The sequence below is a fragment of the Protopterus annectens genome, chromosome 2.part0, assembly GCF_019279795.1.
Source record: "Protopterus annectens isolate FY-2018-M chromosome 2.part0, PAN1.0, whole genome shotgun sequence".
In the NCBI taxonomy this organism is placed as follows: Eukaryota; Metazoa; Chordata; order Ceratodontiformes; family Protopteridae; genus Protopterus; species Protopterus annectens.
In genome coordinates, this window is record NC_056728.1 from 1750926080 (window position 1) to 1750938577 (window position 12498).

Genomic DNA, 12498 nt, shown 5'->3' on the forward strand with positions numbered 1-12498 from the left:
GAGCACGGTTAGGGCAAGATTTCCATGTAAGAATCCCATGTGTTGATTGGACACCTCACAGAAGAAACTGCCTTAAAGGAGGCAAGGCCTTCTGAGAAGGATTAGATCAGTCAGAAAAGCAAGTAACCTGCCCTTCACTACTGCTCAATGCATAATAAACCTTAAGCATGCTACTCAGCATGTACAGGAGGAGTATCAGTAACTTAAATGCAAACCCCATTCTTTAAGCAGGTGACACCCACCATCCCCATCATCTGAGCCTCACCCAAGTTGGAATAAATGGGCCATCTCACCTCCCAACAGGACTATGGGAGACAGTGAGGAGGCTTGGTGGTCACTGAGGGCCTTTACATATAAAGACAATGGCAAAAAGCAGACATCCCAAGGCCAAGCCCTGATGTGCATATTAAAATGTGCAGTTATATATAACTGTTATAAACATTTCGGTGTTGTTATAACCTCAAACAAGTTTCATAATAAAACAGTTAACTACAAATGTAGAAAACCATAATTTAAATACAGACTTTTATAGCTTATGCAAGATCATGCTTTGCTTTCTTTAGCATATGTCTTGTTTATGGCCCATTTAAAATATGCATTAAAGCTTGATTACCAGGGCATATTTAGCCTACCAAGAGAAACAAAAGAAGAAATCTAAGATTTAAGCAAAAATGGGAGAAAAGGTTAGAAGAGGAGATTATCACAGGAAACAAAAACTTAACTATGCAACTCTGAATATATACTTTCAAAATTAGGAGATTCAGATTTATTTTTACAAGAAATGCCTACACATGTACTTTTACTGAAAACAAATATGTTGTATGTGTAGGAAAGGTCATACAAGACTTTGTGAAAGATAGTGAGAGGTCAGGTCTTCACCTTGGTAAAACCCTGTCAAGGTAGCGTTTTTGGTTTTACCGTTTACCCAAAGTATAAACAGATCTACTTCTTTGGGTGACATGTTGAAAAACTTTGGGATAGATGGTTTAGAAACAGAAAACCGGATATCCATTTCACACATTTTCTCAAAAGTTAGAATTGTGTGATTAAGTGTGTGTGTGTGGGGGGGGGGGTCAGCTTGCTCTTTGCAAGGAATTACTGCTGACACAAACATTACCATTGGTAAACCACACATTTAAATTTAACATGTGAGTATATAATTTTAAGTCCATTAAAACATCAGCCACATTAGCTCTTCTAGCTGGGATAAAGCTAAGGCCATGCTGGGAACTGATTACTTAGCTAGAAAAGTTATACAAAATAAAATCATTATGTGAGTTTTTACCAGCTGTGGCTTACTTGGTGTAGTATCTTAAGGGCTTCCTTTTACACCTATGCTTCCAAGGGGGCTCTCTGGTGGGATGCTCCAAGAAAGGACTCAAAGGTGTGACCAGAATCTTGGATGAGGAGTGTGTCTAGCTTGGTTGAGTCAGGTGTCCTTAATGGGCAGGATGAAAAGACTCAGGATTCAAAGTAGACAACTGTGGAGGAGGTGGATCTGTGTGTGTGTGGGGGGGCGGCTGTCCAAAGAGGTGGAAAATGATCCACCCACTACCTTAAAGGCAGAAGTCATGGGGGAATAGAGGACTGACCTGGAAGGAGCTGAAGCCACCAGCTCTGGATGGCTTCCAGCATCCCCAATATTCTGCCTTAACACAGAGGTTGCAGCCAAGCTGCCTAGTGCTGAGTCTCAGAGGGGAGGGATGGTTCTGAAAACACTGGATTCAAACCCAAACCTCTGGATCCACTGCTAATGCTAGGGCTCAGAGATCCTTCCAGCTCTGACATAGAGCTGTCTGTATCAGAAAAAGCGTCAGAGTCAACGAAGGCTAGGCCTTGAGCTCTAACACAGACAAACCTGGAATTCTCAGGCCCAAAGACTCCAAAGCCAGGGGATGGATCAGTGTAGGAGCCAAAAGTTGGGAATGGATCTGATGGGAGACAGAGATGGAATAACTCCCAACTGAATCTGGTTTCTGAAAAATTTTCTCATAATCCTGCCCACATCTGCTTCTGTCAAGCTCCTCAATGACCTGAGGGATGAAGAAGTTGAAGGCAGTCTGGAAGCTCATCGAGGTGTCTCTTGTAAGAATGGTGACTGCAGTCTTGAGGAAATAGGTTCTGGAGAGAATCTAGTAGACCTATGCAGTGTTGACACTGATTTGGATTGAGTTGGATCCAAAGATCTTGGTTTGGATTAAGTCAGATCCGATAAAGTGGTTGGATCACAGTATTTTGAAATTTTCTCAGGTGGAGCTGAGCTCAAAGCAGAATTAGGAGAGTGATCAGATGAACACTTCTTCAAATCCCTAACCTCACCAAATGAATCCCTCTTGGATTTCTCTGATGCTTTCTTGGGGGGGCTCCAGAAGAAGAAGATGGAAGCAGGCCTTTCGACTCAAATTTGTTTCTGCTCTTGACCGGCACCCGATCATTAAACCCTGTCCAAATGACACAATCACTGGTAAGGTGCCCTGCTCCAAGCAACAGATGCACTCGAAGTGGAGGTCGGAGCTGGGAATTTTGTGCACACAGGATGAGCATTTTTTAAAACCAGTTAGTTTGTCAGACACCTCAAACCAGCTGACAGTAACATCAATCAGAAATTAGAAAGGAAGACAAGAAAAGAAGGACTACCAGCAATGATAAGAAAGAAATACCAGCAAAGGTAAGACAGAAATATCAACATTAGTAGTGGAGCAGTAACTCTTAACACTGACGTAAGAGAAATGAAAGTAGAAATGATAGCAGGGGCACTAGGCTCAACTAGACATAAATTCAGCACAAAAACTCTTAACTAAAAAATATTTTTTTCTTTTGACAAAAAGGAGAGGAAGCAAGGAACTAGACAAATAAATACCTTCTAAGGGTAAAATAGAAAAACAATGATGTATCTCATTGCAAACCGACTCAAGCTACAGATGACCACCTCCAAATGTTGAAACAGCAAACGAGATCTGAGGTAACTGAGGCTTAGGACAGGATTATAAGTAAGGGGAGTAGCACAAGTAACTAAGCCAAAGTCTACTGAAGTAGTTGGAGCCAGATCTAAGGTCGGATCAGAGACCCATCAGCTGAGGAACAAATGGAAAAGATAACATCAGACTGCATTATACTGTATATATTATCTACTTATTGTTTTATTCTTTAATAAGTGCACTGCATCACTAGGGCCCTTTTCAGTCATGACCTAGTTATTATAAAGTGAAAGTAAGACATCTGTCAACAAATAGTAGCAACAGTAACAGTACCAGGCAGAACATAAATGTATTAACTCACAAAGTAAGTTAGCTCCATGTTGCAGAAGGATAATGTTCAGCCTAAGACCTAAGGTTCCATGTTGTAGACGGATAATGTTCAGCCCAAGACCTAAGGTTCAATTAACGGCTCAGGCTAGCAGGGGATGGGGATGGAGGTGGGAGGTGTCATGCATGAGCACGGTTAGGGCAAGATTTCCATGTAAGAATCCCATGTGTTGATTGGACACCTCACAGAAGAAACTGCCTTAAAGGAGGCAAGGCCTTCTGAGAAGGATTAGATCAGTCAGAAAAGCAAGTAACCTGCCCTTCACTACTGCTCAATGCATAATAAACCTTAAGCATGCTACTCAGCATGTACAGGAGGAGTATCAGTAACTTAAATGCAAACCCCATTCTTTAAGCAGGTGACACCCACCATCCCCATCATCTGAGCCTCACCCAAGTTGGAATAAATGGGCCATCTCACCTCCCAAAGGACTATGGGAGACAGTGAGGAGGCTTGGTGGTCACTGAGGGCCTTTACATATAAAGACAATGGCAAAAAGCAGACATCCCAAGGCCAAGCCCTGATGTGCATATTAAAAATGTGCAGTTATATATAACTGTTATAAACATTTCAGTGTTGTTATAACTTACTCAAACAAGTTTCATAATAAAACAGTTAACTACAAATGTAGAAAACCATAATTTAAATACAGACTTTTATAGCTTATGCAAGATCATGCTTTGCTTTCTTTAGCATATGTCTTGTTTATGGCCCATTTAAAATATGCATTAAAGCTTGATTACCAGGGCATATTTAGCCTACCAAGAGAAACAAAAGAAGAAATCTAAGATTTAAGCAAAAATGGGAGAAAAGGTTAGAAGAGGAGATTATCACAGGAAACAAAAACTTAACTATGCAACTCTGAATATATACTTTCAAAATTAGGAGATTCAGATTTATTTTTGCTAAGAAATGCCTACACATGTACTTTTACTGAAAACAAATATGTTGTATGTGTAGGAAAGGTCATACAAGACTTTGTGAAAGAAATTGTTAGGAGAATTGTTGGAAAAAGGCTTTTTCTATTGGGTCATCAAAAAGAGACAGGTTTACCCTATTTACAGCAAATCTCTTATAACTCCAATTACATTAGAAAGGAAAAAGGCTAATGCCTGAAAATGGAAATAAGCAATTTCTCCAACTCTCCAAGCAGTGCATGCTATTTTGAAGGTAATGTCAAAGATGGAAGATAAGTGCATGGAGGGTAAAGTTCATCAGAAATTTATGAATAAGTGGCTTGTCATGGCTAGTTATAAATGAAAAACTGAAAACCCAAAAGCAGGAGTAACAGGGTGACAAGTGTTAGGGCAACTAGTCCTTGAGAAAGGGATACAGCCTGAGGATGGGTAATGGCAAGGTGCTGACAGTTGCAAGACTAATTTTTCAGTATAATACTTTTGAAAAATATATTTTCTATGTTTTCTGCATGTCTGAAAAAAATGTAGTCAAGACCTAGCTGTGCATCTGCAAAGAATTAATGTACAGTTCTGTATTAACCATGTAATTTTCTGCCATTTTCCTTTTTAGGCAGTTTACCTTATAATGAATGAAACATAACATACACACTGGAGTCTGTTCATGCTCTTCACTGCAGAATATCACCAATGTTTGGTCTGTTTGAGTTAAATAGTGTGTGTCAGAAAGCAGATAAAGAATTTATTCTGGATAAGATAGAAACCAGACACTATCTTCTCACTTGTAGTCAGCTTTGCATGTTTTCTACATGTCGGGTACTGTACACATGTTAACCCAGTAATTACTGAACTGAAGTACACTTTCTTGCTTTTCAGCTTTTTCTGTACTAGTACTAAAATAGTTCAGCAGTAATTTTAGAACCTGAAATACATTTAGTGAATATCCAGGGCCTTTTTTAATGTCAGACGAAAGGGCTCTGTAATGAAATGTTGGCATTCGTAATGCTGACAGATTGAAAAAGAAAAGAAAAATCAAGGAGAAGAGAGTGTCGTGAAAATTGCCCTTCTCCTTTAAATTTCTTTTTTGCAAGGGGGGTAAATGCCCCAAAACCACCAGAACTTATATATACCAACTCCAAGACCACTACACCTCAGAGAAAAGGGAATATTCCAGCAAACTGCCATCTCAAACTTGGTATATCGAAGTCTGTTTTTTGGACATATTTTGGGACTCTCTTTAATGGGTCCCACCATTTCAAATTGTCACTGCTGAAAGTTATCAAAGTGTTGTTTTCAAACAGACTTCTTTTCCAACGTTTATTTACAATGAAGTACCTCTTATGGAGTTTTTCGTCATTATTCTCCTGCTGTAGGCTTCGGCTTCCTGACTGCGTTGCACTAGTAAGGGATAATGTTTTCCACTTCACCATCTCACCACCATGTATCTGTGGAAAAGAAACCAGTTACACATGACAGACAAAAGGCTGAAGTATTTACAAAAATGATGATTCACTGGAACATTAAGGCAAGAAACACACAGTTGCATTTTAGAACCTCTCACCCAGTGATAACAACAAAAGACATGACGTTCATTAGACACAAGTTAAGAGAGCTTACTGGCAAAGAATGATAATATGTGCAGCACTGAAAAACCCAGGGAGACATAAGTACATTTTTCCTCTCTTGTTTACAGTATTAATAAAATAAACCTGTTAATGAGGCATGTGCTTGCTTGCAGGGCATGGCTGAGAGAAAAGTAAATTTTCAGTCTGCTATATCACACGTGGGATGAGCACATGGACCAGTGCAGCACATCAGGATCTAATGAAGCACAGTAACAACACAGTGACAAAAACAACATACTAACTTATCCAGATTCATACAACTCTCCCATATGTTAAATTATTTAAGACAACTTGAAATAATGATTTCACTGGTAATAATTCTCCAATTCATATAATTCCAAGTCCTGTATAGCTATGGCATGCTAAATTAAGATACACTTAAAAGGTCTTGCCACCCAGTATGTGTTCCTAATAGTGCTGACCTCTCAAATCAACCAGGGCTGCACACAATAATCCTGGTGGCAACATTTGTCAACCCATCAAATTGCCAAGACTAATGTTAAAGGTACAAACCGTAGTACTGCAGTGATAACTTATTCTATAGGCTGAGAATTTGCTGAATTAGGAACATCCTCCACCAACTCTTGTGTAGATTTTAGTCTCAAGTGTGAGTGTTTGTAGAGCCACAGGTTTTGAGAAGAAACAGAAATGGTTCCTTCATGGCTCAAAAAGCAAGACACGTGTCACATCAGAACAGCTGGTAGGCTACTATGAGGAGGAGATTTGTGCTAACCTATTGGGATAATTAAAGAATTTAAGGTCTTTAAATTTTCTTGGTTAAAAATCATTAAGACTTTTCCAACTGAGCACTATCCTTGCAGCTATACAAACTAAAGGGGACACTGCATTCACTGATAGGTCTGATAATGGTAAGATGATTTCTTTGGGTCTTGAAACTATTTCCTTGCATTTAACTTGAGATCACTTTCAGTACACTAGTTATGTGCATATTCCATCCTTTGATGGAGCAGTTTATTGTTAGTGGATAGCGGATAACAGTGCCCACAGGATATTGGCTTGCAAGTCTGCAAAATAAATGTCAAACAGGACAAGGCACTGATCCTTGTGGTACCCCAGTAATTACAATAGGGGGTATCAGCAGCTTTCATAACTTGTAATCTGTTGGATAGCCAATTTGCGATACAGTGGACAATGTAGGGGGTTACTTAACATTTGTCTAACTTTTCAATAATACAATCATGGGGGATACTGCCAAAGGCTTTGGCCAATCAAGAAAAGCAATGTACACAGGGTGACCACAGTCCATAGTCTCTGTAATTTTTTCTAAGTTTACCAGGTTCAGGAGAAAGACCCTCCTACATTCACTAACCAAACTGAGTAGGATCCAGATCAGTTAAAGTTTCTTGTGTCTGCATGAATTCTCTTGCTATACGCTCCATGGCTTTGTATATAATGCTGGTGAGAATGATTTGCCTTTGTTTACCTGAGTCTTCAGAGAGGCCATCCTTATGCATGGAAGTCACAGTGGTTGTTATCCAGGCATCAGACACATCCCTGTGGATAAGCTGGAGTTGACCACCTGAAGTACACACTCAAACAATGCATACTTGGCACTGAAGAGAATGCAGCCTGATATGTTTTCTGGTCCCAAAGAATTATGTTTCCCTTTGACAAGGATTTTAATATTTGTTCCAATGCGATTACAAAATAAATAATTTTCGGGGAGAGTGGGAGAAAGAAAGTGAGATCATCAGATAAAGTTAACACTAAATTTGTCTACTGACATATTAGCTATATCTTTGGGATCAAAATGTATGATACTGTGGACAAGCTTAGAACATTGCTGGACATTATTCCTTAATTTAGAGACAGAAGTGAAAAAAAAGATTTGTAATTTCCTTTGGTAACTGTAGCAACCATCCATAATTAATAGTCTGATTTATATTTCCTTATAGTGCTCTTAAAGTTCCTTACTAGCATGTTTCAGTGTGGTCTTGATGTAGTGGGAGGAAAGGGATTTCTTACAAATTTTTCATTATTTTCTTTCTAGTATGCAGTTTATTAATATGGGAGCTCCAGAGAGGTTTATTTTTGAATTTGCCACTACATTAAGGACAGGCAGGTATGGACGTTTCAATACAGCTGTTTAAGGGCTCTCTCAACTGCTTCTATTTGTGGGGGACTTTTGGGAATTTTGCATGTCTTCTACAAGCTGCAGTTGGTTTGCCCTGGAGAACTCCCTAAAGAAGATCTCATTTGGTGATGGGTTTGTATAACTAGGTCAAACAGAAATAATGACTGACTTGTGGGGAGATTTAAACAGGAATGAGAAGATGTAGGATGCAGTACAGATGAGGGCTAGGATGGTAAGGACCAGGTCAAGGAAGTCAGAGGATTAAGTGGGCAGTTTTACAATTTGCTCAGTGCAATAGCACTAAAGTCTAACAAACACTGATGATATAGAGTTCTAGAGATGTTAAGTGTGCTAGTCATGGCTTGGGTAACTTAAGTACCCTATCAAGAAGGTACATGATTTGATGTCTAACCCTTCAGTGGTGTTTTTTTTTTTAAACAAAAAACATCTTTGTTAAATCATCACATATGACACAGGCAATCACACATTTATATAAATGAAAACAAAACATTCTAACATCATTTCAGTCCCAAACATTATACATCACAAACCATATTGCCGTAATTTTATTGCAAACATTATATATCACTTGTAATCTATCTAGGCACTGCCAGTCAAACATTACATACCTCATTCAAATCCTGCATTCTTTAAAATCATTTACCTCCTCTGCATGTATTGTTCCCAAAGTTCCCATTCTTTTCTATGTGATTTGTTCCTACCCTTTTCTAAAGATCTAAATTCCAGTTGTTTTACCTCTTACTATATTCACTACTTCTATTACAGTTGGTTTAGACTTTGCCATTTTCTAGTAATTGCTTTTTCATCAGCCACCATAATTATAGACTCAGCAAAGCCTTATGATGTCTAGACAATTTTGATTCCGTATCATAGCTCAAAAAATAATTTCCTAAGTTACACCAATTTGCTCACCCAGTATCTCCGACAAAGTAGTCTACAGAGAACCTTTAAAGTCTACCAACTCATTACATTTCCGGAAAATATGTTCCCCATTACCTCTTTCTTTCCCACACACCTCCAGCATTTGCAGTCTACCTAAGGAAAAAATCTTTGGAGTCTACATGGGGTATAAAAATACCTGTGTCAACACTTCTAAGCAAAGATCCTAATCATTTAAACTTTGTTGCATATTTGGGAGACATATATATATATATATATATATATATCCTCCTATTGTTTCTTTGTGACTTGCTTATGTAAACGCTCTTTCCAATCCTTTCTAACCTCCTCTGATTAATTCTTATAGTTATCATACAGCATTTTGTATACTCTACTAATTATTCCATTTTTAACAGCAGCTTCTGCTTTAGATTCTTCTAAAAACTCTACCAGTGCTGGTCTTTCTCTTAGGATACCAGCACTCTCTAGCCTGCAGTCCAAATAAATTCTTGTCCTCTTTCCACTCTATTACCTTTCCCTCTCTAATTATTTGTTCCCAATACCTTGGTTCCTTTGCCAGTTTTCTCCAATAAATTCCAGCCCCTTCTTGCCTACTGTCTGTATCCCTAATTGCAGTCATCCCTATCAGCAGAATCTCCTTTCTTCATTCCTGTGTTGGATTAGTTCTTAAAATACTTTCTGCTACTTTATGAATACAATATTCTGTATGGTTATTGTTATTCTCCTTAATGATCTGCTTCCAAAATCCCAGTCTCTCATTGTTTCTTGAGCCCCCCCACCCATTTCATCATCAACCCTTTGCACTTTGAAATACAGGTTTCTGCTTGTGGTATGTAAAGGAACCCTAACTGTGTAGCTCTGAAATACCCCTTCAAATCAGGTAATCTCAAACTCCCTTGTTCTACTGGAAGAATCAGCTTATCCTCCTTGACCCTTACCATCTTCCCCTCACAGATAAAATCCATCAACTCTTTATTAATTGCTATCCACAACTTCTCCTCTGGTTGATAAAAATATGCCTGACCTGTGTATAAAACTTCAGGGACTAAAAACATTTTAACTTGTTCTGTCTTGCTATTCATATAACAGAGCTTCCAGTTTCTCAGTTTTGTATTAACTTTTGTTTAGTCTCTTCCCAGATATCTTTAACTGCCCCACCAAAATCCTTTTTAATCCATACATCTAAGTACTTCATTTTATCATGTCCCCATAAATATGGATATTGCTGAATCAAATTGTGTATGGGTGCATAATTTACAATTACTGCCTTTGTTTTAGCTTAATTAATTTTGTATCCTGAAAAGATTTGAAACTGCCTCAAAATGTTGCATAATACTGAAATGTCCTTTTCTGTTTTTTTTTTCGGGTATAAAATAATATCAACTTCCAATACATCCAGCATTTTTGACTAACATACCAATTACAGCCTTAAATTTTTGAGTCTTTTATTTTCTTTACCAATGGTTCTAGATATCATACAAGTAACAAAGGGGAAAGAGGACACCCTTGCCTGGTTATTCTGCTCAGAAGAAAAATATCAGAGAGGAACCCACCCACTTTAATTTTCACATCTGATCACCCATATATCCTCCTAATCAACCTTATCATTTTATCAGAGAATGCAAATAACTTCATTGTCCTTGCTCATAAAATCTCAGCTTACTCTATCAAATGTCTTCTCTGCATCAAGGCTGACCAACAACATCAATGGTATTTTCTTACATTCTGCTTCTCTCTGGATCATCAATGTTCTGAATGTTATCAAATGTTTGCCTCCCTTCCACAAAATCATACTGATCCATATCTATCAATTTTCACATCACTTTTGCCATTATTTTAGCCATTATAGACATAAGCCCGTTATAATCAAGGTTTAGGACTGAAATGGGCCTATATGAACAAGGATGTTATGGGTCTTTACCATCTTTAGGTATCATACCCACCACCACATTCTTCCAGGATGTTTGTGCTTCTCCTCCTCTTAAAATACAGTTAAATAAAACCTTCCAGAACTTTATCAGCTTTTTCCCCTCCTAGCTTCCAAATGTCTATAGGAATACCATCTATTCCTAAGGACTTTCATGTGGATTGGTTGCACATCATCATTTTTAGCTCATCTCCTCCTATCCTGTTAGTAGTTCAGCCTCATCTATCTCTAATTCCAGTTGTACCTTTTCCTGATTTCCATACTTGTCTGCTTTATACAGACTTTCATAAAATTTCCAAAATATTTCTATACCTCTGCAGGATCTCTTGTTATAGGCACCCTAAGCTTGGCAACAGCCATTTCGGCTTTCTGTTACTTGAGTTGTGATAAAAGTTTTTGTGCTCTGGAATTGTCATCAAAAAATAGTTGCTTCACAGCCATCTTTCTAAACTCATGCATATTACCGAGGTATTCCCTTATTTTCTGTTTAGCATTCTGCAGTTGCTCCTGTTCTTGTTCTGTGAGATTCCCCCTATTCTGCAATACTTTAACATTTGTCAGTCCCTCTCAATAATTCTTGTTGCTTCTTAACCATATCTCTCTTTCTTTTATTTTCACCTGATTTTTAAACTCCACTTTAATTTTATCCCACTCCCTAGCTATATTTTCAGAAGAAATTTCTGTCTTCTCTAATAACTGACGAATAACTTCCACTACCTATTCCTTAAATTCTTCTCTTCAACAGATAGGTGGGAAAGGGTCAGTGTCTCAATTTTATTTCATTACCCTGCATATTTATTTTAGTTATTACCAGTACATGATCTGAAACAGTTATTGGGTATTTATCAAAACTTACAATTAAATGTGCATGTTCCTGTGAAACATACTGTAACTGTCTAGCCTAGCCCAGTTTTTGCATCTTGGGGAATAACATGCACATTCACTCTGAACTCCTACTACTGAATTCACATTTTCAATGCCAAATATCTTCACAAATTTCTTCAAAAATCTACCCTATTTTTTATATTTTCTTTTCAGGGCCTTCCAAACATGTCTACACTGCTGCAAATCAAATTCTAGTTCCCACCTATAAGTAATATTCCCTGTTGAAAGCTGATTATTTCTCCGAGAATTTTCTTATGCTCCATTTACAGCAGTTTTAGGTGGAATGTAAGTACCTGCCAGTGTAATTCTCCTCCCTTGCCAGTAGCCCCTTAGTACTACAAATCTACCATTATTATATTTTTTATCCTCTCCTATCACTATTGGAGCTCCTCATGCAATTATGAGTACTCCTTTTTTCCTCTGTCCCAGGAATAACCGCCCTGAAAACCTTTCTTTATCAAATTCACATATTCATTTCTTTCCAAATGTGTCTCCTGCAGCATAACTATTTGCTTTCTACATTTTTAATACAGTTCACTACTCTTTTCTGCATATGTCTGAGACCATTAACATTTAAAGATAATATAGAAACCATCATTATGTAAAACAGGTATTACTCCCACCTTTTATGTGGAACAGCTTTTTTGTTAAGTATCTAGTTCCAGCTTTTGGGTTACATGCATAAACTGTTTGTCAGGTTGAACTTTTATACAGTTGTTTCTTGTCATATCCATTTTAGCCTATGTCACATCTTACAAAACTTTTTGTTTTACTGAAAGCCATCTAAAAACACCCCTTAATACTAACACACAAAACTATGTACTT

The 12498-nt window shown here is 37.9% G+C and overlaps 1 protein-coding gene across 1 annotated transcript in view; it reads right to left on the reverse strand.

Annotated features, from left to right (window-relative positions):
• CCDC30 (coiled-coil domain containing 30) overlaps positions 1-12498 on the reverse strand; it is a 2524512-nt gene that overhangs the window by 1315817 nt on the left and 1196197 nt on the right. The window contains exon 11 of the mRNA XM_044060442.1: positions 5556-5665. Coding sequence (XP_043916377.1) covers positions 5556-5665 — 110 coding nt within the window. The remainder of the gene's footprint in view (positions 1-5555; positions 5666-12498) is intronic.